General features: G+C 45.2%; 1 protein-coding gene across 7 annotated transcripts in view; it reads left to right on the forward strand.

Moving 5' to 3' along the window:
- The window catches only part of PlexB (plexin B), a 182,436-nt gene that overhangs the window by 136,087 nt on the left and 21,013 nt on the right, over positions 1-25,336 (forward strand). For all 7 annotated transcript variants that reach the window (XM_022790090.2, XM_022790091.2, XM_022790092.2 and 4 more), the window contains 4 exons: positions 9,208-9,308; positions 11,092-11,605; positions 17,838-17,969; positions 24,952-25,302. In XM_022790090.2, the coding sequence (XP_022645825.1) occupies positions 9,208-9,308; positions 11,092-11,605; positions 17,838-17,969; positions 24,952-25,302 (1,098 nt within the window). The remainder of the gene's footprint in view (positions 1-9,207; positions 9,309-11,091; positions 11,606-17,837; positions 17,970-24,951; positions 25,303-25,336) is intronic.

The raw sequence follows: 25,336 nt of genomic DNA on the forward strand, positions 1-25,336 counted from the left end.
GACCGTGTCTCTACTTCTGAACCCACAAGCCACTACGTGGTTTGAATCCAAGCATCCATACGTGGTTCCCGCCAGTTTTTTTTTCAGCATGTCTAACGACTCAAGTACCAGATGCAAAACTCGTAGAATTTTATTATGTAAATTAAATATAATCCGCACACGGAAGACGAGCGATAAACGAAAAGAAGTTCGCTCAAATTATACGGACCTGTGACGAAAATGCAACGACTGAGAAAGGAAGGGTACGGGTAACGCACCCGTTTATATTTCCGTGAGTTCGTTCAAAGCCCGAGCAATGAGATTCATTAGTTCTGTTTCGTATCATATATTACTTCTCGCCATTATTATTCCCGGACTCTAATCTTGTTATGGCGATATGACGGGTTTGTGCAACCCTTCCATGTATTTGTCCTTCGGTTGACCATAGCTGACTCTGGGCAGACTTTGAAGAAAACCGTTTTTCTCCCTGCCGTTTTTATGGGCACTTTTTGATCCGCGCACCCGAGAAGGATGAACCAGAAGCCAACGGAACGGCTTGGCTTTCCCTTACCGCCATTCGTCTATAACTGGTTACTCTTCCTGTTTGCTCTGCCATAGCTATCAACTGTAGCTTGCTAGCTGCAACGCGTTTGTTACTCGTTCCCGAGAGGCAGGCCAATCGCTCACCGAGATTGATCTGCGTCTAATAATTTTATGGCAGCACCACAAACGCGCACTGATCCGCTGCCACAGCCGCTGTTGCGTCGTACTGAGTCACTCAATCCCTGCGATGCTGAAGCCTCGCGACGTCGCTATACGAAACCTTTAGCGGCAACGCTAGCAGCCTTAAACCACAGCAGCGATCAGGAGCACGGCTAGCGGATGACGTGCTTGAACAGTTCGCGGTGCGCTTGGTCCTTTCGTGCTCGTGGCGCGAGCTTACCATAGACCCGGCCGACTATTACCGTTCGGCTACCGCTGGCGCTTCCATCCAGCATCAGAGCCTCAGAACCATCCTCGATAGGGCAGGCTATCTATGTAAAAGCCAGAACCACAGTCAGTCAGCGGGCATCAGCGAGCGAGAAACGTTTTACAAGAAGACCAAAACATCAACTAGCCATAGCAACAGCAGCGACGCGAGCGACTGGAGCAGTCGAAAGCGTCTGCAACCATGCATGCGCAACAAAAACGCTTCTCCACCTTCCCAGTAATCTATCTATCAGCTATTACGGATGACGAGATGTACTCATCTTCGGTCTAACACTACACAGCGGACAAATGAATCGTGGAGTGGAGGGAACATATGCATAGCATCAGTGCCACGAACTCAATTGCGAACAGCTGCAACTTTGGCAGCATCAGCATTGGGGGTGCCGGCCGCGAAAAACGCTATAAGCCTCGCTGTCCGTCGTTGTACTCTGTCTAATACCATGACACGGTCATGGGACGGGCGGGCGGACGGACGGGCTTCGTGGTAAAGGTACAAGCAGACAAATGATGGGGTCGGAGGATCGGGGCTAAAAGGCAGGGGGAAAAAGCAAAGAAAAATTCCAAAAACAATAACAACGACAACGATCACGACGTCAATTGCCTCAATCAGCTTACGAGTATCGGAATCGGTCGTTACCTCACGCTAAATCTCACCAAAAAATTGCATTACATTAATGACGAAATTACGCGACCCCGATGTAAACTATGATGAGCAGCTACGTGGCGCTCGAAGTGTTCATTGAGCATAATACAACATGTTGTATGTTCGTTAGACATCGAACTATGCTTCTTGATGCTGATCCTGTTAATCTTTGGTGGTGGAGTAATTTTTTGGTCGATAGTCGTTACCGGTCGCTGAACGCTTAGAGAGTCGGCTGGCTTGGCTAGCGCACTGCCGATGGAAGACAGCGGACTGTGGAGGGATGCGGGGTAAATCAGTTCTTCCGTTCGGAGAAAATCTGAAGAGGGCTTTTCGTTGATTGTGTACGGAATTGTCGACATGTCGAGTATGTATATGCGCGTACGTATATACACAAAAATACAAACCAAAGCCACTATGCGTCGTTGGTTTGTGGCTTGCTGGTACGAATGTTTATTAATTTCGCTTCGTATCTTATTTTTATTAGTCAGCAAATATTTGTGCCCATTTTATACAGTGAGTAAACTTATCAAGTTCACGACGATCCCAAAATCCTCGGTAGAATGTGGGCGGCTGATTTGATCTGGGTCTGTACCCTTTGTTTTTTTGCTAAGCGATTTAGAGTTATTTTTTAACACAAGCAAATGCTGCTGGATGTAGGAACACACTGTTACATTAGCTCGTCGCCTGAAGAAGTATTCGAAGTTTGTACGAGTTTTGATTACCAATGGCGTCAGATTATATGCCCGTCGTTATAAAATAGCTATGTAATCCTCCACGATATTGTATCATTTGGGATGTTCTTAAAATATAGTTTGTCCCTTCCTGGAATCATCATTTACAGCCAACTGCAATAAAGTGGTATGCCGTCAGCTTCATGCGATGACCTCGTACCTCAGGGTATGACCAGTCATACAGAAGAGATATAGGAGAGTGCCCTTATCACCAGTATGAATAAAACGCTGGTCGTGGCGATCATGCGAACCGGTCTGAGAAACAGTGCCAAGATTGAAGAGACATATCTGAGCGTCCTCAATGAAACTGATACCCTTAACCTCTATTGTCATCCTTTATTACCCCATCTTCAATTAGCTTTGCAAACGGCATGCTTAACCCGATGTATCCGACTTTATCCCCGCCTTGATATTCGGAAACACCGGCACAGATTAGTCTGAAAGTTATTCAGCGCACGCGTTACGTACAGTGGCGACTGGTTGAAGTTTTGACGAACCGCAACGGTCCCTTCCATTTTTGAAGAGCCGTTGGCACGAACTGCCAACGAAAAGTTGTTTTGTAGCTCGCTCATTTCGTCTCGCGCCGACTGCGTGACATATATATATACACAAAAAAGCCACAGGGTTAATCAACACGGACTAGTCTTCGTTCGTACGGCGACAGGTCCAGTCAGCGAGCTGAAGGGCACAAGAGTACGTCTGCAAATTCGTCTGCTGCTGATCTGTCTGATGATTAATGAGCGGTTTTTCATTTCAGCAGTTGGCTCTCGGAGTGCTCCCTTCATTTGCTCTGTGTGGCCATCTATTTGCCGTAACGGTTCTTGCTGTTGTTGCCGCAGATTACTACAATGATAATAAAAATTGTACTTATCATTATTGTTAATACCATTGGCTCGGGTTCTTATTATATTTTTTCTGCCGCCTTTCGTTCTTTTCATTCTCACGGTGCCTTGTCTAGGGCGAGAGTCGTAACAGTCAGTCATCTGTGCACTAGTCGAAAACTAGGCACCCATGATGCGTACGTAAACAACAAACCTCTAAGCAGTTGATATTAATGATACCCCTCCCCCCTCCCCCCTCCCCCCGATCGTGCACAGCCGGGCACAGGTCAAATGGTCCCTCTCGATCACTGAAAACGTGCACACAAACCTGCTAGCCTTCGTTGATTTGAGCTAGACGAATCTACTGCGATCGCCTGCTAAGAAAACTCCCGCAGAACGCCCTATACGATCTAAGGAACGGCAAGCCGTATATAATACATTGGCTAGCCGTGCTTTATAATATTGTTAGCACATTTGTAGTTGCTTATCGGTGGATTAATACAAGTGGTATTAGTTCAGATCCATTTAACGGAAACGCATATAGAATATAGCTGAGAGATACTTCGGTTAGTATTCACATGTAGTAGAGGCGGTTCGTGTCCGTGCGCGAAGCACACACATGTACCGACGCGACCAGGCCACCCATGTAATTCATGATTGTATTGTAACAGTAGCGGCACACTGTCATCAGTTGGGTGGATCCTGTGTGCGCCCGTTCTGTCCAGGGAGGTTTGTTCAGAGAACAGAGATAAAAATGCAGATTCTGCCGGAATCACGACTGCGGGCGTGTATGAAGCCCTTGTACAGCTGTCATTCGATTGCCTTTAGTGGCGAAGTCTTCGACAAAGCGCCAGCGTTGTTGACTGTTAGCGTTCTGTGTAGACTTTGGCTGTTTCACTATTGCAACACGCAAACGTATAGAAAGTTCACGAGACCGTCTAGCGACTCGTACCGTTGCCCTATTAGCAACGCTGTTATACAAATTCGTGATCCGAAAGTAAGCTACGCGTGCTTCTGCCGGTGGTTCGTCCCGCGGAACTAAGGCGAGCAACGAAATACGAAAACGAATTTAAATGCAGTATCTGCACGTTGCGTTCGTGCCTCAGTGGAAGGTTCGCTACGAAACTAAGCAAATGCGGAACAACTGTAAACAAACCATTAAAACAACGCATTTTGCTGTGAGTTCTGTAGCCGACTGACTATGTGTGGTCAGGGTCTACTGATACCAACGGCATTGTGGAGTCGCTCTCAAAGGCTTCGTTTCATCGCGCTACTGATGGCCGTATAACCAAGTGCAAATGAGGTGATACTGCCTGCCGTTAATGCATTCTGTTTATTTTAGCTTTTTAGAAGTTTATGGACTAATACATTACGTGGACCAGACTTCACTGCTAAGGTAGTCGTCGAATATTGTCGGAGTCCCACCCTCCAGCGCACTCTGGACCCCGTCGTACATTGGGAATTTCGTGTGCGGCCTATTTAGCCGCTGGCAAGTGATTTGTTACATTCATACATAGGGAACGCGTGCGTGTTCCCTTCAAATAGATTTTTATACTGTTGTTAATTTGCGTAATGTATTTTCATACAGGATTTATTTTTTGTTTTATTAGTTCAGTTTCAGCTTGTTTGAGTAAGCGGTAGTTTTCTTTGGACGAATTCGCTATTACGATACGTTTAGAGCGGACTAGATAGTGGCAGCTCTGCCAGTCACGAAAGCTACTGAAGACTAATGATCTTCCCATTCAGACGAAGCCGCGATGAGAAGGGGGGCTTATCGTTTAGAGGGCCGTTTGAAAACTATATTTAACCACAGTCTCATTGGTTAATTGTAAGGACTGGTCCTCTGGCCTAATATTATTTAAGGACAATGGTAAGACCGAGTAGCTAACGTTTTCATGTAGCAAATTATACGGCATTAATATTTCTCAACAGCATTTATGTTATTCTCATGCGCTTATGGCGCAAAATAACACTTCAGAGTAGGACATTTCAGAACACACCCTTGTTGTTACCAAACATGCTAGCGGTCAATCTGATGTTTCCACAGTCATTATTAGTTAAAACAAAACTTATCGTTACTAATAGTTGACTCAAAAAATCGGTAATGCGTATAAGTTACAGTGCAAAATGCCCCTCATTTTGATATACCCTATTAGGACACGTAGGGGTCGGAGCAAAAATGGCAATTCTTCACCCGTCTAGTGCCGTATAATGCCCTCTCGAACTGTGGAGATATGCTGATGTCAGCATACGGATCAGTTATGGGAGATTCCGATTAAGCGCTCTGGACGAAACTCCTTACGATAAGGTCTTTCTGAAATTGCTTTGTCGAAATAACGTTTCATAACGTATCAAGGATGTCCGCGTGATTGATTACCGTTCTGCTTAACATGGTTTCAAATGTGACTAGGTTGCCTGCCAGTATGACCCTGTTTCGCAACAATTGGCCAGTAGAAACAAGCCTCATTGCTTTACTATATAGGTCTAAAAAGCATAAGAATCAGGCGTATGTCACATCTTGCAGCATCCCTTGTTTTGCATAGGCTCAGCAGTACAGGGCAATACGCCTCTCAGAATGGGTCATTTCCAAGTCCACTCTCGAGTTAAGTCGGTACAACGCATGATCGATCATCTCCAATTGTATATCGAGCCACCTTCATTTACGTAGCCAAGTAAAACCAATGATTGTTTACCTTAATTCCTCAACAGCAGTGTTTGACAAGCTTAGTATCGAAATTCGACAACGCATATAAATCATTTCCATTTATATACAAAGTTAATTTCGATATTCTTCTGACTCCATGTTTTCTACCGTATCTAAATTTGTGTGAGAAGAATACGTTTTTACAGCGATGACGTACTGGTTCCGCCAATGGCACAGAGTAACGTAACACGAGATAAAACAACAAAGGGAGATCTGCCAGCACCAGAATAACCAGCTACGAATCAACCGAGAAACCGGGAAAAAGCAAATTTTGAAAATGCGATATGAGAGGCCCTTTTTTCGGCCTATTTTCCCCTTTGTTGCCATAATGAAGGTCATGGCAGCCTGTCTGCAACGCGGATCCACGTGTTCATGTTACCGCAGACAACAGTGTATGCCGAAGATTCTGATCAAATTCGGGCTCAAATTCGCTTAAATGATCTACCGCAATTCCACGGTCTTCGTACAGTTGGCGCCAAGACAGGGTCGGCGGTGACCACGATTTTGTCTATTGCTGGAAAGTTGGTCTGGGCCACTGAAGTCGTAATGGTCCTACCGCCCGCCTCTCCGAATAGGCCACTACGTCTGAAGCGGACGAATCTTACGTTTAGTTTAATTTTTCGGTTGTTGCTGCCGCTGCTGCTGCTGCGGTTGTTACAGAAGCCGCTGTTTTTGCTCGTTCGAAATGTCTATCTTCGCTTTCAAGTTAGTTTTGCGTTATTATATTATTCGATTTTTCTTCCTGTTTATGTTTCGGACGGAAGCCATGCAGTTTTCGGCTCTACGCTCTGTGCCACCTCCTGGCGCCTTCGCTATCCTCGAGTAGCCGACCCTGCACTGCCAACAAGGGAAAGGTGTCATTGCAGGATATTATTTATCTATTGCAGATCGCCTGCTTGGATCGCTGCCATTGGGTCATACTACTATAATCAACTCTGCTTTTCGAGCTGTGACTTCAGCTCCGCGGCTCATAGCGATTCTTTGAACTGTGATCGCCTGATCGGCGGTTCAGTAGTTCATCCTAAGGAAGAGCTCTGGGAGATAGATTTGTGCAGCCTTACGTAAAGATTGACAGGGTGATACTATGAATTCGTCACTGTTTACCGAAGGCGGCTGTAACAGTTGCAACGATGATGATTAACTATGGCAGTGACAAGTGTCGAAGTCAAAAACACATTGGGCTAGGAAGGACATAGGTGCGATATCGACGACACGGATGTGTCCGATATGCCAAATGTCGAAGCACATCGTAAACACATCGTTGGTATAGAAAAAAGCTACTGGAACTGTCAATAGCAACGGATGAATGAAGGCGCTAAAGTATAGTCCAGCGTTGGGTAACCGTATTGTCTAAAGCATGAGAGTGATTTTCATTAACATCTAAATGGACTTCACGGTGAAGAATATTCAAAATTGTAGCCTAGAAACTTATTTGAGTGTAGTCTATGGTACGGTAGACTCATATGGTCAGCAACCATAGCCCAATCTGCATGTTCTCATATAGAACTGATGATGACAAATGATATGTCTCAGCCATACCTGACAACGAATTGGAATATGTTTTCTACATCCGCCTATATCGCATAGTAGCCCCACAACAATAATACAGGGTGATTACGCCTTTATGTCGTTCTACAAGTTCGAACAGAGTCCTATTCTGTTCCATTTTTGTCGGCGCCCAGTTTATTCGCAACCTCAGAGTTACCCCGCCCACTTTGTACCTGATAGCAAGTGATGTATGCGGCCTATTTGTCACTGTTTCTGAGGCAGTAGGCATTAATCAGACTAATTGATTCTTTCTGTCTGACTCTCCCCAGTGTATTCACTAACAATTCATCTATAAAGTAGATAGGTAAAGAGCCTTATTGAAAAGTTCGTTCCCCCTTCCGTCCGATCAGGGATTGCTCTTCCTCTTACACTGCGGCCGATTCCGTTGACTGTTGTCTCTACGCTAATATCTACGCACACTCAGCTTAGGTTAGAGCTGTTGTACAGACCGAACTACGGCCAGTGGCATTTGATCAGTGCTGAGCTGAGCCTGGTTCAGGGTAAGGCACACGATGTACAAATCGCTTGCCCCTGTGGTCGACTGGAACTCGGGTCCCGCTAATCGCCCAACGACGTGTTACGGTGACATCGTACTGCACAACGGTGCAACTACACCGTTGCTGCTTTGCCATGTTAATGGTATCACTGTCTAGTGGCTTTCTGTCGGACGCTTAGTTCTACATGTAGGCCTCTACATGCAGGGCGATACATCTTCCCTACGCATAACCTGATCAGGCTAGATCGGACTTGATTTACTTTGGGAGTTTGGCACAATCTGCCAATTCGAGTCCGACGATGACGATGACGATGATAGCGTTGCCAGTAACAATGAAAACTATGATATTCAATGAAGATGTAGGAGCTACAGCAAAAGACAGCCCGTCCAGGTCCTATCGATGTCGTAATTAATATTGATGCATACACATGGCTGGACACAGAAAAAAAAAAGCGTCAGAAGAAGTGCTGGGTTAGTGATCGTTATCAGCGCCGGCTCTGCTCGCGGCCATAATGTTTTCCGGCCTATGGCACAACATCGAGTTAATGTTGACGATGCTTCGGCCGTTGTTATTGAGTTTTGGGGGCAACAGCCGATGCCACCGTGTTCCTCAATGTTTAATCGACCTTGTAGAAGGCTTTTGGCCGCTTTGGACTGCGTGTTCTGGACAAACCACGGATAGGGTCGTTGCGTATGAGCCGATGTCTGACAACCATACACCCCCAGAATCGCCTGATTCATGAAAGCATTCGGTAACTCGGTAGATGTAACTGGTGGAACTTCGTAAAGCTATATATATATATATATATAGACGCATATAGATCTAATTACTTGTGCTAATTATATTTGTCATGGCACTACTAGCGTTGATAGTAATAATAGTGTGTGCCAATCCACCCAATGGTCAATTTAATTAACCGCAAAACGATCGTCATATACGATATAGTAAGTGGAAGTATTAATAGAGAGAATTAAGGACAAAGGCGTGCTTCGTCTTTTACCACCGTTTTCTGTAATAACGTTACAGCGTTTGGATTCATGTATCACCTTGTCATTGAACTATTAACCATTATATCCAACTAATTAGTAACACTATTGGTATTATTACAATTAGGATGATGCCGCTGGTTAATAAATTGGCCTAACGCTAGGCGACTTTCTTTCTCTAATATTTTTGCCTACAGTTTAGTGTATAATGCCGACTATTAATGTCTATAGAGACTTACTTAATAACAATGTCTACATAAAGATACTGTTTAATCAAAAACCATATTGCCTCCTTGCTCTATTTACAGATTTCCAAACTTAAGGTAGCTGAATGCGAACGTCACGACACATGTAGCGCCTGCCTCCAAGCCCGAAATCCTTACTGTGGTTGGTGTTCCCTCGAGAAAAGGTAAAAAAGAAAAAAAAAATTCATCACAAAGATTAGTTCTTTTCCTTGAAACTGCAAACCTTAGATAAACAAACTGTCCCGGCTCCAATGTATAGAATATTTTAATAGAAACGTATATTATTGCTAGAATAATCTGGCTAAAGTTGAACGGGCACAGGTCGTCCAGGAATTATACAGGTCTATACTGATATACATAGGTAGGGAAGCAGATAGATGTGTATACACCATTTCTTTCATGTTAGCGTTGGCTTCGTGGTTAAGTACAAAAGGTATCCAGCCGTATGGACGCACTTTCCACATCCGCCGAAAAACAACTGTTTCACGCTGTTACCTTCACTTGGCCTACCCGTACTGTCCTAGCTTGCAAAGCTTCGAATAACGAGCGGAACGTCCATGCCATAAAGGGAAACGTTCTACCATCGTGGATATCTTTGTGGTGCTAGTGGTGAAGACGACCGAGGTCGTTCTACTGCGCCAAGCAGTATCTCCTTACACTCTATGCGTTTCAAGGGAGTCTTACTCTCCTTCGAACAACCGGCCTAGCAGAGGGCCGTCTGCTGCCTCTGCTGAAGAAGCAGTCACCAACCTCCAGTCGCTTTCAGACCTGCTCTCGTTGAGGGACCCGTGGGGACCGCCTTAAAGTTTAGGCAAGCTGTAGTAAAGAGGTTGCATGACTAGACCTTCATGGGACCAGTTTCAAGGAGATGTTTAGGAAAGGAGAGGGATAAACTCGGCGAGGCTTTTTCTGGGAATGCCCCAAGGGGATGTTCGCATGCGATGTACTACGAAGCGAAGCTAGCCAGACAAGAAGACAGGCCGTCACGAGCCACGCACCGCACACAGGAAAATTAACCCTCCACAAAGTGTTACGAGGTATGGGCGGAGCAGGCCCACGGTCCGGGTCGTGGTCTAACTAGCTTGGCAGGAACATCGCTGGACACGGACGACCTTACCAGCTTGCTTGAGGCGGCTCTCAACCACTCAGCCACCCCATTCTGGTCGGGTAAGCCGACGTTCACCGACCAGCCTCTGACGCTAAACATGTGGATGCATGTTCATCAACACCAGCAGCAACTATAAGCTACCCAGCACAACACTGCCGACCGTTGCAAACTCTGACGCAGTCGGCTTTCACGAGGCAAGCCGAAAGCAGTCAAAAGTCTGCTACTCCCCCGTCCATGAACAACTAAGTGGCACCTAACGAATTATAGACTCTCGCACACCCTGGCGGTTTTTTCGAGCTTTGACGTAGAGAGGCGAACTGTGATGTCTACCCGCATGTGTACAGTATTAGATGGATGCTGCTGAAGGCTGCGGTTAGGAAACTTTGCCTGAATTGCTTAAGAGACAAATTCTATACTAGCAGTAGGGAGCGTATAGGCCACACATGAATCTGTCACATGGCTGGCGAAGTGTCAAAGTGAAGTAAACGTGAGGATCCTTAAGTACAGAAGGATGGCGAACTTCGCTCTAGTGGGGGGTTAAAAGTAATTTATATGAATAGATAGGAAAACGAGCACGAGATAAGAATGTGCTGGTTTATTATGCATTGCGATCCACACACACACACACACACAAAGGTTATGTTATTTTTTATTTATCATGAAGTTACATATCTCGCTTCGCATGTTATTCACTTTCTGATCGTTGAATCAACGGTTAGTGCAAACTTGAGCTATAGATATTACACAGAATAACGCTTGCTGTACGCGTTTTTGTTGCGCAGGCAAGACGCTTTTAAATGATTATACTATATCTTTGAAACGCTTACATCCTGTTACAGATGTGCGGTTAAATCAGCCTGTCATAATTCGACCGAGGACGACCGCTTGTACGCTACTCGATGGCTTTCGCTGGATTCGCAGCAGTGCATCGATTTCCAGTGGATCCGTCCGGAGCAGCTGGCGGTTTCCGCTCAGTCCTCAATCGAGATCTCGATCAACCAGCTTCCGAAGCTTCCAAAGGGCGCACGGTACATCTGCGTGTTCGGCACCGTGAAAAAGGTGCCAATAAGTGCTCACGAGACGCCAAGTGGGCTAATGTGCGCCGCCCCCCCAGTGCACGAAAGACCTAGAGTTCCCGTAGGCGTGGATTCCGTTGATACCCTACTGGCAATCCGCTCGTCAGAAACTAACAAGGACTTTCTCCAGCGTCCCTTTACCTTTTATGATTGTTCCGCGCACAAGACGTGCGCATCTTGCGTGACCTCGAAGTTCTCCTGCAACTGGTGCTTTTCCGATAATAAGTGCTCTTCCGATTCATCGTCATGTTCAAAAACGGTCATCTTCGGCGAGAATGTAAGTAAAGCCATATATCATATAGCAAGGGCATAAGGCTATATATAAGCATAGCATAACTAATGTTTAGTGTAACTTGGAGAAAGTTGTAATTTCAAGTTCAAAGAGCAGCTCCTGTCAACATTAATGACTGCACATCGACTTACCCTAGGCGCATTACGGTACAGAGACCATTTAGCGTTTTGAGAAGGTCGAAAAAATTATTTTTCTTTTGTAGAGTCGGAGAAGAAGAATCTACAGCTCACCATGTTTGTCCCTCGTCAGTCTCATCTACCCAATCTTTTTTCCTAAATCATCTGTTTGATGCTGTTCTCACGCAGAGTCATTGACATTCACGCAGGGAAACAGGCACAATACTTATACCAATCATTTGCAAAGGGCGTTGAAGCAGTGTATAGTATGTCTTTGGAGAGCTTTCCTCTGTGCGAGCAACCATACCCTTAGATTTTCCCGTGTGCAACAACCATCACCAAAAATTGCGTATTCCGCCGCGGCATTTTCTAAAAGTGGGTTGTTTGTTCTAACACCGAGAGCACGACTTGGGCTGCAAATGCAGTTGCTAATCCTAACACTAACGGAGCCTGTAATGACGTAAAAAACTGCCTGGTTTTACCGAGTCGGGCTAAACGAACGCTTGAAAAGTTAGTCGGTGACGAACAACTTCGTGGATCGATGCCATACCTTGTTGGTCTAGCTTGTCACGCATACTCTCCACCATTCGATTCCTTTCACGTTCTTTACTGCCGTCTGCATGTTTACCAGAAACAGGAAATCCCTAAAATGGTGAGCGAGAGAGAGAGGCAGGAAAGGGCGGCAACCATTGAATCACTGGGCTGGTGCTCGGAAGAATCTGCTGCAGTCGACCTAGACAAGACCGTAGCTCACTTTGTCAGATACCTTAACTCGCCTTTTCTATTACTTTGTCTTTCTCACCTTCATATTTTTTGCCGTCGCTCACGTCGGTGCGTCTTTCGTTTCTTTGATGGGTTGGTAACGGGATAACTTCGCTGACAGCACTTCAGTAGCAGCGGACGCTGTGCGCTTCTTGTGCTGCAGTAGAATCATACTTTTCAAGTTGCATGAACAGAAAAATAAGACAAGCAGCATAGAGATAACTTTACATCGCAGAATCTTCAATTCGATCCGGTCGTTTTACGTGGACAGGGAAGTACGTGTCGTTCAACCGGTGTCATATCGGACCGGGCTTCCGACGCTGTCCGGATGACGGGCGGCCCCTTGGCAAACGAAACTCAGGGGGGAAGAAGCCTTGGTCTGATGAGGAGTGGCACACGCTAAAGAGGCAATAGTGACGACGTCATTCTCAAGTGGTGACTATGGGGCCCGTCTCCTCTGTTCTCCCTCTCCTTCTTCCCCTTTCGCAGAGTCCCCCAGATCGTCTGCTTTCTTCGGTTCGACTGGTGCGCTTCTAGTGTACTGCCCGTATCTCACGCCCTGTACCTGGCGCTCGCTTTCCATCCCACTTAATAAAGACGAACGCAGAAGGTAGAACAATTTGAAACCTCCAAAGGAGCGTGGGGGTGCGCAGCAAAGTGACATTAAGAATGCAGCAAGACGACAGAGGTATTGCCTTTAACGACTGTTTTCGAGCCAGAACAACCGGAGTTGGAGCAGATAAACGGATAGCTGAGATGAGTTGAGAGCGTAAATCTAGACAAACAGAGAGAAGGCGAAATCTTACATACCAGAAGAGAGACACCTTTGGTCTGTTACGTTACTGCCGCTGCTGCCGGCTTGTTTTGCCATGACGGGTGGCAACTTTTACTTTACCTACTTACCGTCATAGTTGCCCGCCAAAGTTTGGAGCCGCTTGTTGGAATGCCCTGCGAAGTCGGGTGGGCAAGGCCTCGATGAAAACAAGAAAAGAGGCGCAGGTATTGGAAATTGTCACGGAATACGATTGAACCTTGAGAGGCTTCTACAAGGCCAAAGATAGCGCAGAAGTGAGATAAGACGATATCGACTTTCCAAGAGCATAACAAAATCAAATTAAGGCTTAAACCTATAATCGATAAACGCGTGGAGAAATGTTCTAGGACACTTACCGAAATGCATTTCTCAAGCTTGCAAACGTATTTATTCAGAATGAGCCCATATATGTCCGTATATAAAGTAATTTAAATTATCATTGTACAACAGTGCTTGAGGTATGTGTGCACACTGTCACTGGGTGCGATACATTTCGCTGCCCTCCGTTCGTAATACATGGGCTGCAAACTATATACATATATATATATATATATATGTAACTTACTGCGTAGAATCGCTGCGCGTATGGTATCCATAGTGGTTATCTGTTCTGTTTCTAATCTGGTACCGTTAAACCGTACACGGTCATTCACTACTTGTTCTCTCATTTCGACACATTTAACGAACGAGAGCCACCAACGCGCGCAGAGCTCGACACATCCGGAACCTATTCTCGCAAGAGCACTAAAACGGCCGACTCTACTCCAGAGCGACAGGATAAAATGCCGATGAAGAGAATATGAAAGCGAAAAAAAGTCCTGTATTGCATTGCAATGCTGTTCGTAACGTACATTGCATCACAAAAACAGCTGAAAAAAACGTCATTGTCGACGATGGGGCTTTTGCTAGTGTGGCCATTGCCACGTAGGTGATGACTATCGCTAGTCCAACAGGATTGGTATAGCCCTGGCAGCGTACAGACGCTTCATAGAAGGGGCATTTGGCAGATAGGAACATTCCCCGGCTTACTCCGGCTTTGGCGGTAACGGTATGCTTCGTATCGTGTGCACGCAAAAAGACTCATTGCCGTTCTTTCCTCTCAAGGGAAAAGATAACTGCGATTGTAGACAGCCATCCTCCCCCGTCTTCCGTTTCGCCTTTTTTGACGACCCGTTTATGCACCAGCAGACTTCTAGGGGTGCTACGCTCATTACCCGTTGCTCTCCAGCGGGTTTCAACCCCTGGCACCCGTGTTCCAACCACGCTCAACATGCACCTTAGTTTCGTATTCGTTCATACCGTATTCGAAGTTAGCCGTGCAGGCTAGGACGAAGCACAGGGACAAGAGGGGAACGTGGCGAAGGTTGGGTGGGTTAGGAAGGTAGATAGAGTAAGGCGGCTTTTTACGTCCACGCATTTGTTTCGTTGCAGTACGAGCGTTTTTCAAAGTCTGGGATTTCAACTGCTTCTCGTTCCCTGTAGCCTAGGGCCGGCGAGATGAGCGAGAGTTCTGTAACTACTTATGTGGAAGGACACCTATTCGTTTCTCTAGCTTACCACCGTTTGCTGGTTGGCTGTCGAGCCTTCTTGTCTGCCGTCTCATTCAAGTCTATGGCATGCCCTGATATGTGGATTGTCTGTAGTTTGATGCCAAGTCATCCCAGTCTGTAGCCCATTTTAGTTGTACACCCACCCCTCTTTAGCTGTATGCTTCCTTTTCCCCGGTTCTGAAACTAGCTTGGGAGCGGTCACGGGTCTGGCGCATAGAAACAGCAAGGGGATTAGGGGCAAAAGGGTACCAGAATACCTTTAGGGAATTCGTCGCTTACGCATTTGCTCCATACCTGTTTTTCTTGCTACTCCACCAGTATTCACTGCTGTGACGACCATTACGATGGGCACGACCCCCCATGCGGCTATGCCGCTTCAGTCTAGCTAACGCTGAAGAAAACGATCCGCTTTAGGCGGGACAACTTTGACCATGAGCACGTGCCTCCTCTACGGGAGGCGTAGATGCGAATATGCGCCATTCGACGGAAAGGCCCTGTTCCAACATAGGCGCATTGCTGAGATTGAAACTGAATGTCAGGGTAGGGGGACGTATTGATGACTGCGGTCTGAAATCGAATTGGAACAGCAACAGTAACGACAAAGCTAACGATGAACCACCGGTCTGCAGCCGTGTTCATACAGAAATGTTTAAAGCTGAGTAGATTTGATCTGTATGCGGAACAGGTTTTGTTATAAGACAGTAGCCTTCACCTACCTAAGTTAGGTAGTCCTCTCCGGTTTGAACTGGTGGTTTAAATAAGAGGGTTTGGTTTATGTATGCGTGTAGGGAAAAATTCACGGAAACAGCCAAAATAGGTGTTTTCACAATCAATATCAACATGCTGTAAGCTATAGCGAGTAATACGATCTCAATGTTGGGTTGTACAGCATGTAATGTAACATCAGGAACAAGAAAGTGTTTCAAAAAGCATGAACAAATCCTAGCTAAAAAAACTGTTTAGGTCACAGTCGACGTCGAGATCAAGCGGCTCCGCAGGTGTTGGCCATCGTTTTCGCTGTCCTAATATCTAATACTATAGTTTTTCGCTGACCAATATTCGCCATTGCCGTATTTAACTCCCTTTAATTTCATGGGTGCGCACCTTCGTATGCAGTTCATCCACAGGGGTGAAATTTTAGCGACTTTCTCGTAAGTGTACGTCCTTTCCTCGTGTGGAGCTCCAGGCCCCGTTTGCCACCGCCCCCTCATTCGGCCTCATTAAGATTATGTTTAATTATTGCCGCCACTATCTAATGATGGCGGGATGGCCAGGGCTCTGCTGACGTTATGGCGATTTTGCTACCGGCCACTGCTAGACTTTGCTTTGATCTGACCTGGAGAGAACCCAAGCATATCGGTAGGAGACCGGTAGGGATCAAACACCCGCGACTAGCCCGAGTCGACGGCAACAGCTGGAGCTAGGGTTTGGGTATCTTCGACGTCGAGTCGACGATGTTGGAAGAAAAATTACCAAATGAACTATCAACGACAAGTGTCGAAGGAACGGAATGCGTATGATGAGCTGCTGTTGGTGTGTATAATACCCTAATAGGTGGTTAGTTGGGTCGAGGCCGAGGAAAAGCTGCTTTCGTCGCTGACCGGTGTAAGAACTATATTGAGATTGCGAGCTTTCCAGGCGGGTGAAGTAACGCGTGCAGGCTCTGTGTGAGTACGCATCCCACCGTGACCCGATTTCGTAAGTCCTCTAGGCGTCGGCGGCTTTAACCCAGATTGGCATGCCATCTAATTCTGACTCATCTTGGAAACCTCGAACAGGGTTTAAGCTCTTGTCGAGTGCTTATATATATATATTATACATATTACAATTATGCATCTATGTATATATATATATATATATATATATATCTGCTTCGAATATTTCAAAGAAGTTTCCGAAATAAAAAAAAACACGTTCGTAGTATATTTTTGAGATGGCAATAATATGGAGGATGGAAAAGACAGCAAGAAGTGGATCTTTCGAAGGCCTTTTTTACAAAAAAATAACTTCTGTCACAAACGCTTTAAGCGCAGTTCATTGCAGATGCAAAGGCGCCCTCAGGATCCCTCAAAGTCTTCATTTGTGACAATAAAGTGATGAATACGGTTTCATGAACATATTCTCTCAAATCATCGGTAAAAAAAATAACCAGTCAGTACCTGTGTCCATCCGACCTTGTGTATACAAATGTTTTTGCCCTGAGTGTTATTTGTCGTCTCGATTTTATTACTATATGCAACCAAGGAGCTTATCGTTGCGTGAACAAATCGGTGAAGTCTGTTGGTTGAGCTAGTTGTGTTGGGGTCTATTCGACAGACAGAATCAGACATTCGTTATACATCGTGAATGAATATGGTGAGACTGAAGAGACTGCTTTGTTTACAAAGAATTTCGGTGTTCAAATAAAATCCTGTTCTCTCGGAATGGGTGGCCGAAGGTAAACGGAAGAATGGCCTTAAAATGCAAGCAAATACAATGGTGTACAGGCTGTTCAGTTCATTAGAAGCGCCTAGAACTTGGAAGAAAACTTGAGCGGTCGCAGGCGATCACCGGCATCGTCTGCGATAACAATAGGATCATTAGTTTCAAAAAGGACGAAGGAATAACCAGAGCGGCTTCGGCCTGGACGCACTGTTCTATTGTAGACAGTTCTCACAAGAAATGTATATCTAATAAATTGCAGCAACACGAGCATACAAAGTAGAACTAAACTCAAACTTCTGACATCTGTCGTTAGAAATGTATTAACTGTTCCGCAGAATGTTTACTAAAGTTTCGCTAAATTTCATAGCATATCAGTGACCCACGATTGCTGAAAATTCAACGTGATATATGCAGATATGAGCAGTATCTATAATGGTAGGCAATACTAATAAATATATGCTTGAATCAATCAGCTATGAATTTTGCCTATTAATCGTTCGTACTCGAGGAAAAAATCATTCGTGTTATCATTTTGGTTTTATCGATTCCAGAACCCAATTGACACGCTCATGAACAAGGGTCGTGGATACTGCCCTTCGTTCGAGGTGAATAACTCGATTCTGCTCGCTGACGGAACGAGGTCTGAAGTGACCGTTGAAGTACGTAACCTCCCCAGCCCAGCTGTAAGTAATCATTTTATTCCTAGTATAGTATATACATATATATATATATATATATATCAAATATTCTGCGTAGACTCTTACAAGGGTTGTACTCATACTATTGTAACTCAAATTCCCTCAGAGATCGTTGCCGCACAATAATCAATAGAACATATTTAGCCCAGCTAATTAGGAGCATCGTCTTTACCTACTGCACTATGTACCCTGCTGGTAAAGTTTTCACAGTTACTTGCCTGTACCCTTGACATCATAGGCCGTGTAACCTATTTCGAAATTTTGTTTTAAAGCAACAATTGCTATTACCTACGCAAGATGATATCCGTCAAAGTTAGGTATTACAAGACGGCGTCAAGCACCGAGCGTCTGGTGAACGGCGTAAGTAGCCGGCGTCAGGTGTCCTAATGTCCCTCTTTATTCTGACACGTTTTCCATTTTCGGACGATTCGCGTCGCTTGTCGCTGATTTTGCCGCCATCGTATTTTTTACTACTATATCTCTCGTTCTAAATAAGAGCAAATCTATTACGACGATACCTGTATCACTTTACACTGTGTTCGACAGTAACGCAAAATGTCAGCTGAACTAGAAGTGAGACAACCTGCTATCCTTCATTTAAAATACACGCAAAGTCGGGCTGTCCATCTGCGCTACGACCACACCAACAACAGCAACGTCAGCAAAATGGAAGATATAACGACGCTGCAGTTGTCGTCTGCGACAGGTTGAGAGAAACAGTTTTACCGACAAAAAAAATAAAAAAAAAACTAGCAAAAAATCAAATAGAGCTAAAAATGGACGGATGAAGGAATGACTGAAGAAAAACTCCTCAGTTGCGGAAAAGCTTTCTTAGGACACCCGAGATAATGACCCTTGGCTAGACACTGTACACAGTGCAAGATTTACTATAGGATAGACGTAGGGTAACTAAAGGCACCGCTATGCCAATAAAACGATTCTGAGCCAGAAGGGAAAGCTCATTGATATTTGCAGGGCCATTTTCGGCAGTCTTATGGAGGACCGCTTGTACTAACAGCTCATAAATGCATTGCAATATTACTTGCGGAGCAGGAAAGTTCCACGCGATACAATGAAACATACTTGGGAAGTTAATTGAGAGCACTTAAGTACGTGTCAGCCCATAGACCTGCAAACGGCGAACGCCGCCAAATAGCTAGCAGCGACTGATAAAAACAGATAAAGATCTTTAACGCAATGACACTCAAAGACACCGATTCTTATTTTCACGTTTCAGAGCAATGATACCTCTACCACTGTCGCTACTACTCGATGATATTTCCTTAACCACACGAGATATTTACGTTTTAGCTCATCACGATATCGTGTGGCGGTTGTTCTAGATTCATTTAATTCAAATTATGGCTTTTAACTACGAGACGGGAAAGAGCAGGGCAGAGAAAAGCCCGCCATTGCCGAGTGCTGACAGCGGTCGCCATTGCGGCATGGAACAGAAAAAAAAACAGGAAAAAGAGAGAAAGTCAGAGAGAGAGCGGGAGGGAGGGGTGGCGATCAAATCTAATGAAGACGCATCAGCAAGCGAAGGGCCGTTGTCATCGGCGATGGCAGCAGCAACGGACTCGCCATCGTAGACGCCATTAAGCATGATGGACGTGGGCCAGCGCCCGAGCGTCAAATAACCACGAGTGCGCTGGTAAAATATACGTGCATAATGGCAATTTTCGAAGCGGTCAGTGTAGCTCTTGAAAAAGAGACGCCAAGACGAAGATTTCGTTCATGTCGGAAATGCAGTAAACAAAGTCGTGATCTGATGGAAGACCGATACTCCTTTCAGTGGCGATGGCCAGCCCGACTCGCGGAGGTTCTGTCGCACACCAGGGACGCGTTCCGACGCCCAAAGGCACAAGCTCACGCATGGGGCCAAAGTTGTAGATATCAAGCAAGTAGTGCACTTGGAGAGCAATACTATAATATAATAGGCCATCCAGCGTTTTGCTGGTTTAAGCTGGTGACACACGAATCAGTGTTACAAGTTCCTAACACAGAGGCGCCAAGAATGACTTTGCTAACAGAAGCCTGGGCTAACTAGCAGACGAAATAGAAAAGGATACATATTGAGCAATGGTTCTGACATCAACGATAACGTACCGATTTGTTATACGGTACTATGTCATCATATGGACACTTACGGAAGCGAGAAACTTTAGTGAAGATTTACACTGATTTATGAGATATAGAAGGTCTATGGTCAAGCTCCATAGGGTGTTATTTTTTTGTCGTTAATAGGTCTAGAGGGAGTTGTCTTTAAGGGAAGTCGGAAGAGGATTAAATGTAAATTTGTCGCAATTAAATAGTTATTTTAATGGCCTAAAATTAATTTGTTGCTTAGTTTTTCAACGCTGTTTCGTACGAGCAAAACCTGTTAACCGTACCGGATAGGTTACGGTTAGGAAATAGATAATAGAGTTGTCCATTTAGAAAGGAAGCAGAGATTGGCGTCGCTTTTCGCGTACGAAGCAAATGAACAATGGAACCTGGTAGTTTTTCGGGTATCAAGCGTCAGTCAATAGCGCTGTGAAAAAGGCTTGATAAATTCCTGAGGCCAGAGACTTTGGCTATCTAACGCCGGCTAAGCTGGATCCTCGAGTGTTACTCGAATTTTCGCTCGATCCCTTTGCGTTTATGGTGTGTGCACTCGTTGGAGATACTCCTGACAATTTTCGGTCAGTGCAGTGATTCGATTGTTTAATGAGTATCGTGGCGCTGCGGTAGTAACCGTGGCCAGTTGGAACAAATGAAAATTATTTTTGCTTTATTATTCGACCCACGAAAGGCCGCATATAGCCTGAAAGAGCATGAAATAACAACGACGAATTTCCAAGAACGAAGTCGATTGGTTTACGACGAGTAAAACAAGCGCCTCCATACCGTGAATATCTACAGCGGAAGGGCGTTAAAGTTTATATATTTACTACACTTCAGTCAAACGAGTGCCCAGTGTACACTGACAGTGGCACAAGCGCAGACCTAACGTATTGTATCATAAAGTGGCCAGAGTTTCAACGCGGTTCAGCCCTGTTGATCGCGAAATGCCATAAAGATGGAAAACGTTTACTATCACATGCTGAGAACGCCATTGTTCTGAGTCGAAGTTTCATAACCCCGTCATGTTAAACACTTCCTTTACCGTAAAAAAAAGCGTTGACAGCCGAACGAGTAACAACTGAAACTAGTAGCGAACCGTACGTAGCCTATGCCCTATACAGATATATAAAATGTAGTCAAATATATAGGCATGAAGGCCAGCAATGCTATCAAAACAACGGCAATTTTAGAGCGGCTTAAATCAATGGTCGGCGTTCGCTAATCTGCTCAAAATGTTTTGTTTTTTTTTTTCTAATTCCTGTTCGTTACTTCGCTGCTTTGAGCGACAACGAATCGATTGATTTGTTTTTGATGATCCAAACAATGATTGTCGAAGCTGCGCCGCGCACGCAATTGAAAGACTGCCACAATTTAACAGTAAATTCTGGCTGTTGTTGTTGTTGCGGCTGTCGTCTGTCTGTCTGTCTGTCTGATGTCTGCTAAGCAGGCAGGTACTGTGAAGATCGCGTGGAGTGGCGGGATTCACCCAAAAGGGTGAAGCGACGACGCCTTGACGAAGACATACAAAAAAGGATCAGACTGGTCAAGGGACCAGCTGAAATGATGGTCATCTTTGCAATAGCCAATCTCATGAACAGCCTTGGTTTAGCGGTAGAGAACGTTCTGACAAGGAACTAATAGCTTCTGCATTATTCATGAATGTCATAGAAAAGCAAGAGCAGTAAATTGTTTTTCCTAAATTCACCACCGAAAGATAAACATATTGGAAACTAAATGATCCAATTTATCTTTGTATACGCGCCTTAGCTTCAGTTAATTATGACAATATGTTAATACAATTACAGTTCGTTGCGGCCGGCCAATCGATTCACTATGTTAGAGCGTACAATATTTTCTGTAGGCGGGCGATGGACGGCCGCCAGCTTCGTATCTGACTGCAACTCACCTCAGTTATCAGGACACATCAGAACGTAAGAAATTGCTTTACCGGAACAACACGATATATCGATGTAGTCTATGATCAACGGTTATGGAACAGCTCACGGTTACGTCAGCCAAAAGAAATACTAGAAAATTTAAGTACTTACGATCGTTTTGAGTATGATAACATAAAAATTGGACGTCGGCGATGGCCGCTGCGTTGGCTGCACAGGTGCGACAAAGAAGAGCGAATGCTACGAACAGAACGTTGCTTATCATAATACGTAAAAGTTATTACAGAGGGTGAAGCCATTACCGATCGGGTTTTCAGCGTCGCTTTCAGATATCGCTTACGCAAAGGTGAAAAACGGCTCCGAGAGGGAATTGTTAGATTTTTTTTGACTGGGTGCTGGTATAATACATGTGGTGAACATGCTGGTTGCAGCTGCGTCTGTTAACTTTACACCGTGGTTACACATAGAAATGTCATTATGTAGGCATCCATTTTATCGACCGAGTGGGAGAGAGGGAGCGGGGGGATGAGAACGTACGTGAAGCGCGTGTGCAGACATGAAACTGCGGCTAAAATTTATGATCAGTCCCAGATTCCTTATCAAGTTGGGCCGAAGAGCAAAAGTCACAACTCAGTTTGTGCCGTATGGCTGGAGGGAGGTACGCCTCTGTGAACGCATCAAAAGCTAGCAGATTGCTAGTACTGAAGTCAGGCCATCTTGCACACGATACGGGGGTACCGAGCGCAAGGAATCATCATATTTGTACATGGTCATGTTCCATATATGGAAGCTAAATGGTGCCGACCATCTAATGAAATTGTACAGCATCTGTTCACTCTGAGCAGATTGTGGATATGCTATTATAGAAGTTCTTATCACGTATCGGCGACGGCACAGATACAGACGGCCAATGACACAGGCGAACCGTATGGCAGTGCTGCGCAAAAATATTTATGTGCGGAACAATCGATGGTTGCGGTGTCGATGCCGACATGATCACGGAAGGTCAGGAAGAAGGTGACGTATTTGCCAGCTGTTCAGTGCGAAGGTTTTTGCGTTTGAGCTTGTACGAGAATGTTTGCCGAGTGTCAAAGCTCATGCGGTGCCGAAAATGATTCAACAGTGGACGGCGATACTGTCCGGAAACGTTGATGTTTACGTTTCGTACCTAATGATGATGGTGGTAATATTGACGATGTTGCTAGGGATGACGCCGTTCAGTGAGCTAATAATCACAATACGGGAAAATAGCGCCAACAGGGATAGTGTCGAGCTTCTCTGACTAAAATAGAAATGAAGGCAGTTTTTCAGTACTGATAATAACAGCCGAACAGCAGCAGTATAGTAAACAATAGGCCTCCATATAGAAATCAACTCGATCGACTTGTGTACGTTCTTTTGTCATCGATATTACTGCCATCAGCAGAGTCATCTAGGTAACTTAACATTTTCTCGAAGTTCGATTGGCATTTATCTAACTTAGCCGTGTCGCTCAAACTTACACATGCATACACAACGATGCGACACGGCAAAACCTTCACGCTGATTAGGACCACTGACAAGTGTCCTCCAACAAGCACAGCGAGCCACCCTCTCTGTCTTTTCCTTTCCTTGTTTTCACTATCCGCCGATGTAATCAACTCGCGTGCCTGTTCGTCCGCTTGATCCTAATTTAAATTTCACCACTATTGTTGCTATCGCTGCCAATTAAAAATGAAAATAGTGGTAAAACCATCGGAGCGTAATAAGACGCTTCCCTGATTACAGCGGGAGCATGTAAGGGTAATGCGTGTTTTTCCTACTCCTTTTAGCTGACAACAGCGATACGCCTCTGTTTACCTACCTATTCACGCTAGAACATCAGCCACTGATGAACGGAAGCCTTCGCGTTAGCTCATCGCAACCTCGCCATTGGCTTCACCCAGTAGTTATCGATCGTGTTTTCTTCATCTGATAACTCTGCGGGTAAATAGCACAGCGCCTGGCGGACATGCAGATATCTGGAGACATTTGTCGACACTCGACATTGCAGCACTAGAAGCGGCAGCAACGTCAGCGATTGACCCTGCACTGTGCTGTCTCTTTATATTCGGCTCTTAAGTGAAAGAAACGAGCAACGAAGAAATCGAAACGCAACGACGGCCAAAGCGGCCATGGCGAGGGTCCTTTTTTGCTGACGCCCGGAGTTGCTGTTTCCGCCGCAATGACTTTTTTACGGATGCTACGGCTCGGATTTCCACCGTCGAATGACTCTCGGTACTTGGAAACTCGCTTGGCGACTGGTGTTGAATTCGGCTCGAGGGTTCCGAGCTTATCTGACACTCGTGCAGGGTAAAAAAACAGTTATTGGCTTCGCAAAGTAGTGTTTGTTGCAGGAGCTACGAGCAGACACACGTCCCGCTTACAGCTCCGCTGGCTATGCGTCACCAGCTATAAATAGTGACGTGGTTTTGCCTGGTCAGGGTATCATTGTGATCTGTATTATTAAAAATTACTATTATTACTTAGAACAATCGAAACAATAGAAAAGGGGGAATAGGAAACAATGACGAACAAGCACAGAGAGTATTATCAAGGGATAGACTCGTAGCAGCGGTGCGACGACTTTACATAATTTATAATTATAGACATGGCAATCATGGACATTTTACAGTACTGCATAATCGCACGATAAAATGGTGTCCTTTTTGGTGCACTATCTGTATGATACGATCGTTGAACAGTATGCGAAATGAAAAATAGTAAATTGTTAGAAATTACAGGTACCGCGGAATTATGAGAGGGTACAAAATCTCCAGTAGCTAGAGTTTGTTTCTCAATATTCAACATTCATATATAGCGGATGTAGGCTTGTTCTGGACAATAGACGCAACCTCATTGGTGACAAATTCCTATAGCGTCAATAGTAGGAGATGTAGCGTTCGTCAGTTTACTAGTAACGTTCGATGTTCATTCTCCCTTTGCAGGACAACTTTCAGTGTCTGATCGACATCGAGGGTCGTCAGACGAAGGTGTCGGCGTCTGTTCGTCAGAGCCGGGTTATCTGCGGGGAAACCGAATACTCATATCGAGAAGCTCGTGGTGAGACGGCCGCCCAACTAACCGTTCTCTGGAATAGGGACACATTTATCGGACGTACGAACGTCACGTTGTATAAATGTTCGCTGCTAGGCTCACACGGCGGCCGGGGCGACTGCTCGCTTTGTGCCTCCCGTGATCCGAAGTACGAGTGCACCTGGTGTAGCGGCCACTGCACCTATGGACCGACGTGCAACGAACCCGTGCAGATGACCTGTCCCCCACCGCGAATCGACTGGGTAAGTGATCGATTTCGAACTTGTGTTGAATACC

This window comes from Varroa destructor, unplaced genomic scaffold, assembly GCF_002443255.2.
Source record: "Varroa destructor unplaced genomic scaffold, Vdes_3.0 BEIS01000002.1, whole genome shotgun sequence".
NCBI lineage: Eukaryota > Metazoa > Arthropoda > Arachnida > Mesostigmata > Varroidae > Varroa > Varroa destructor.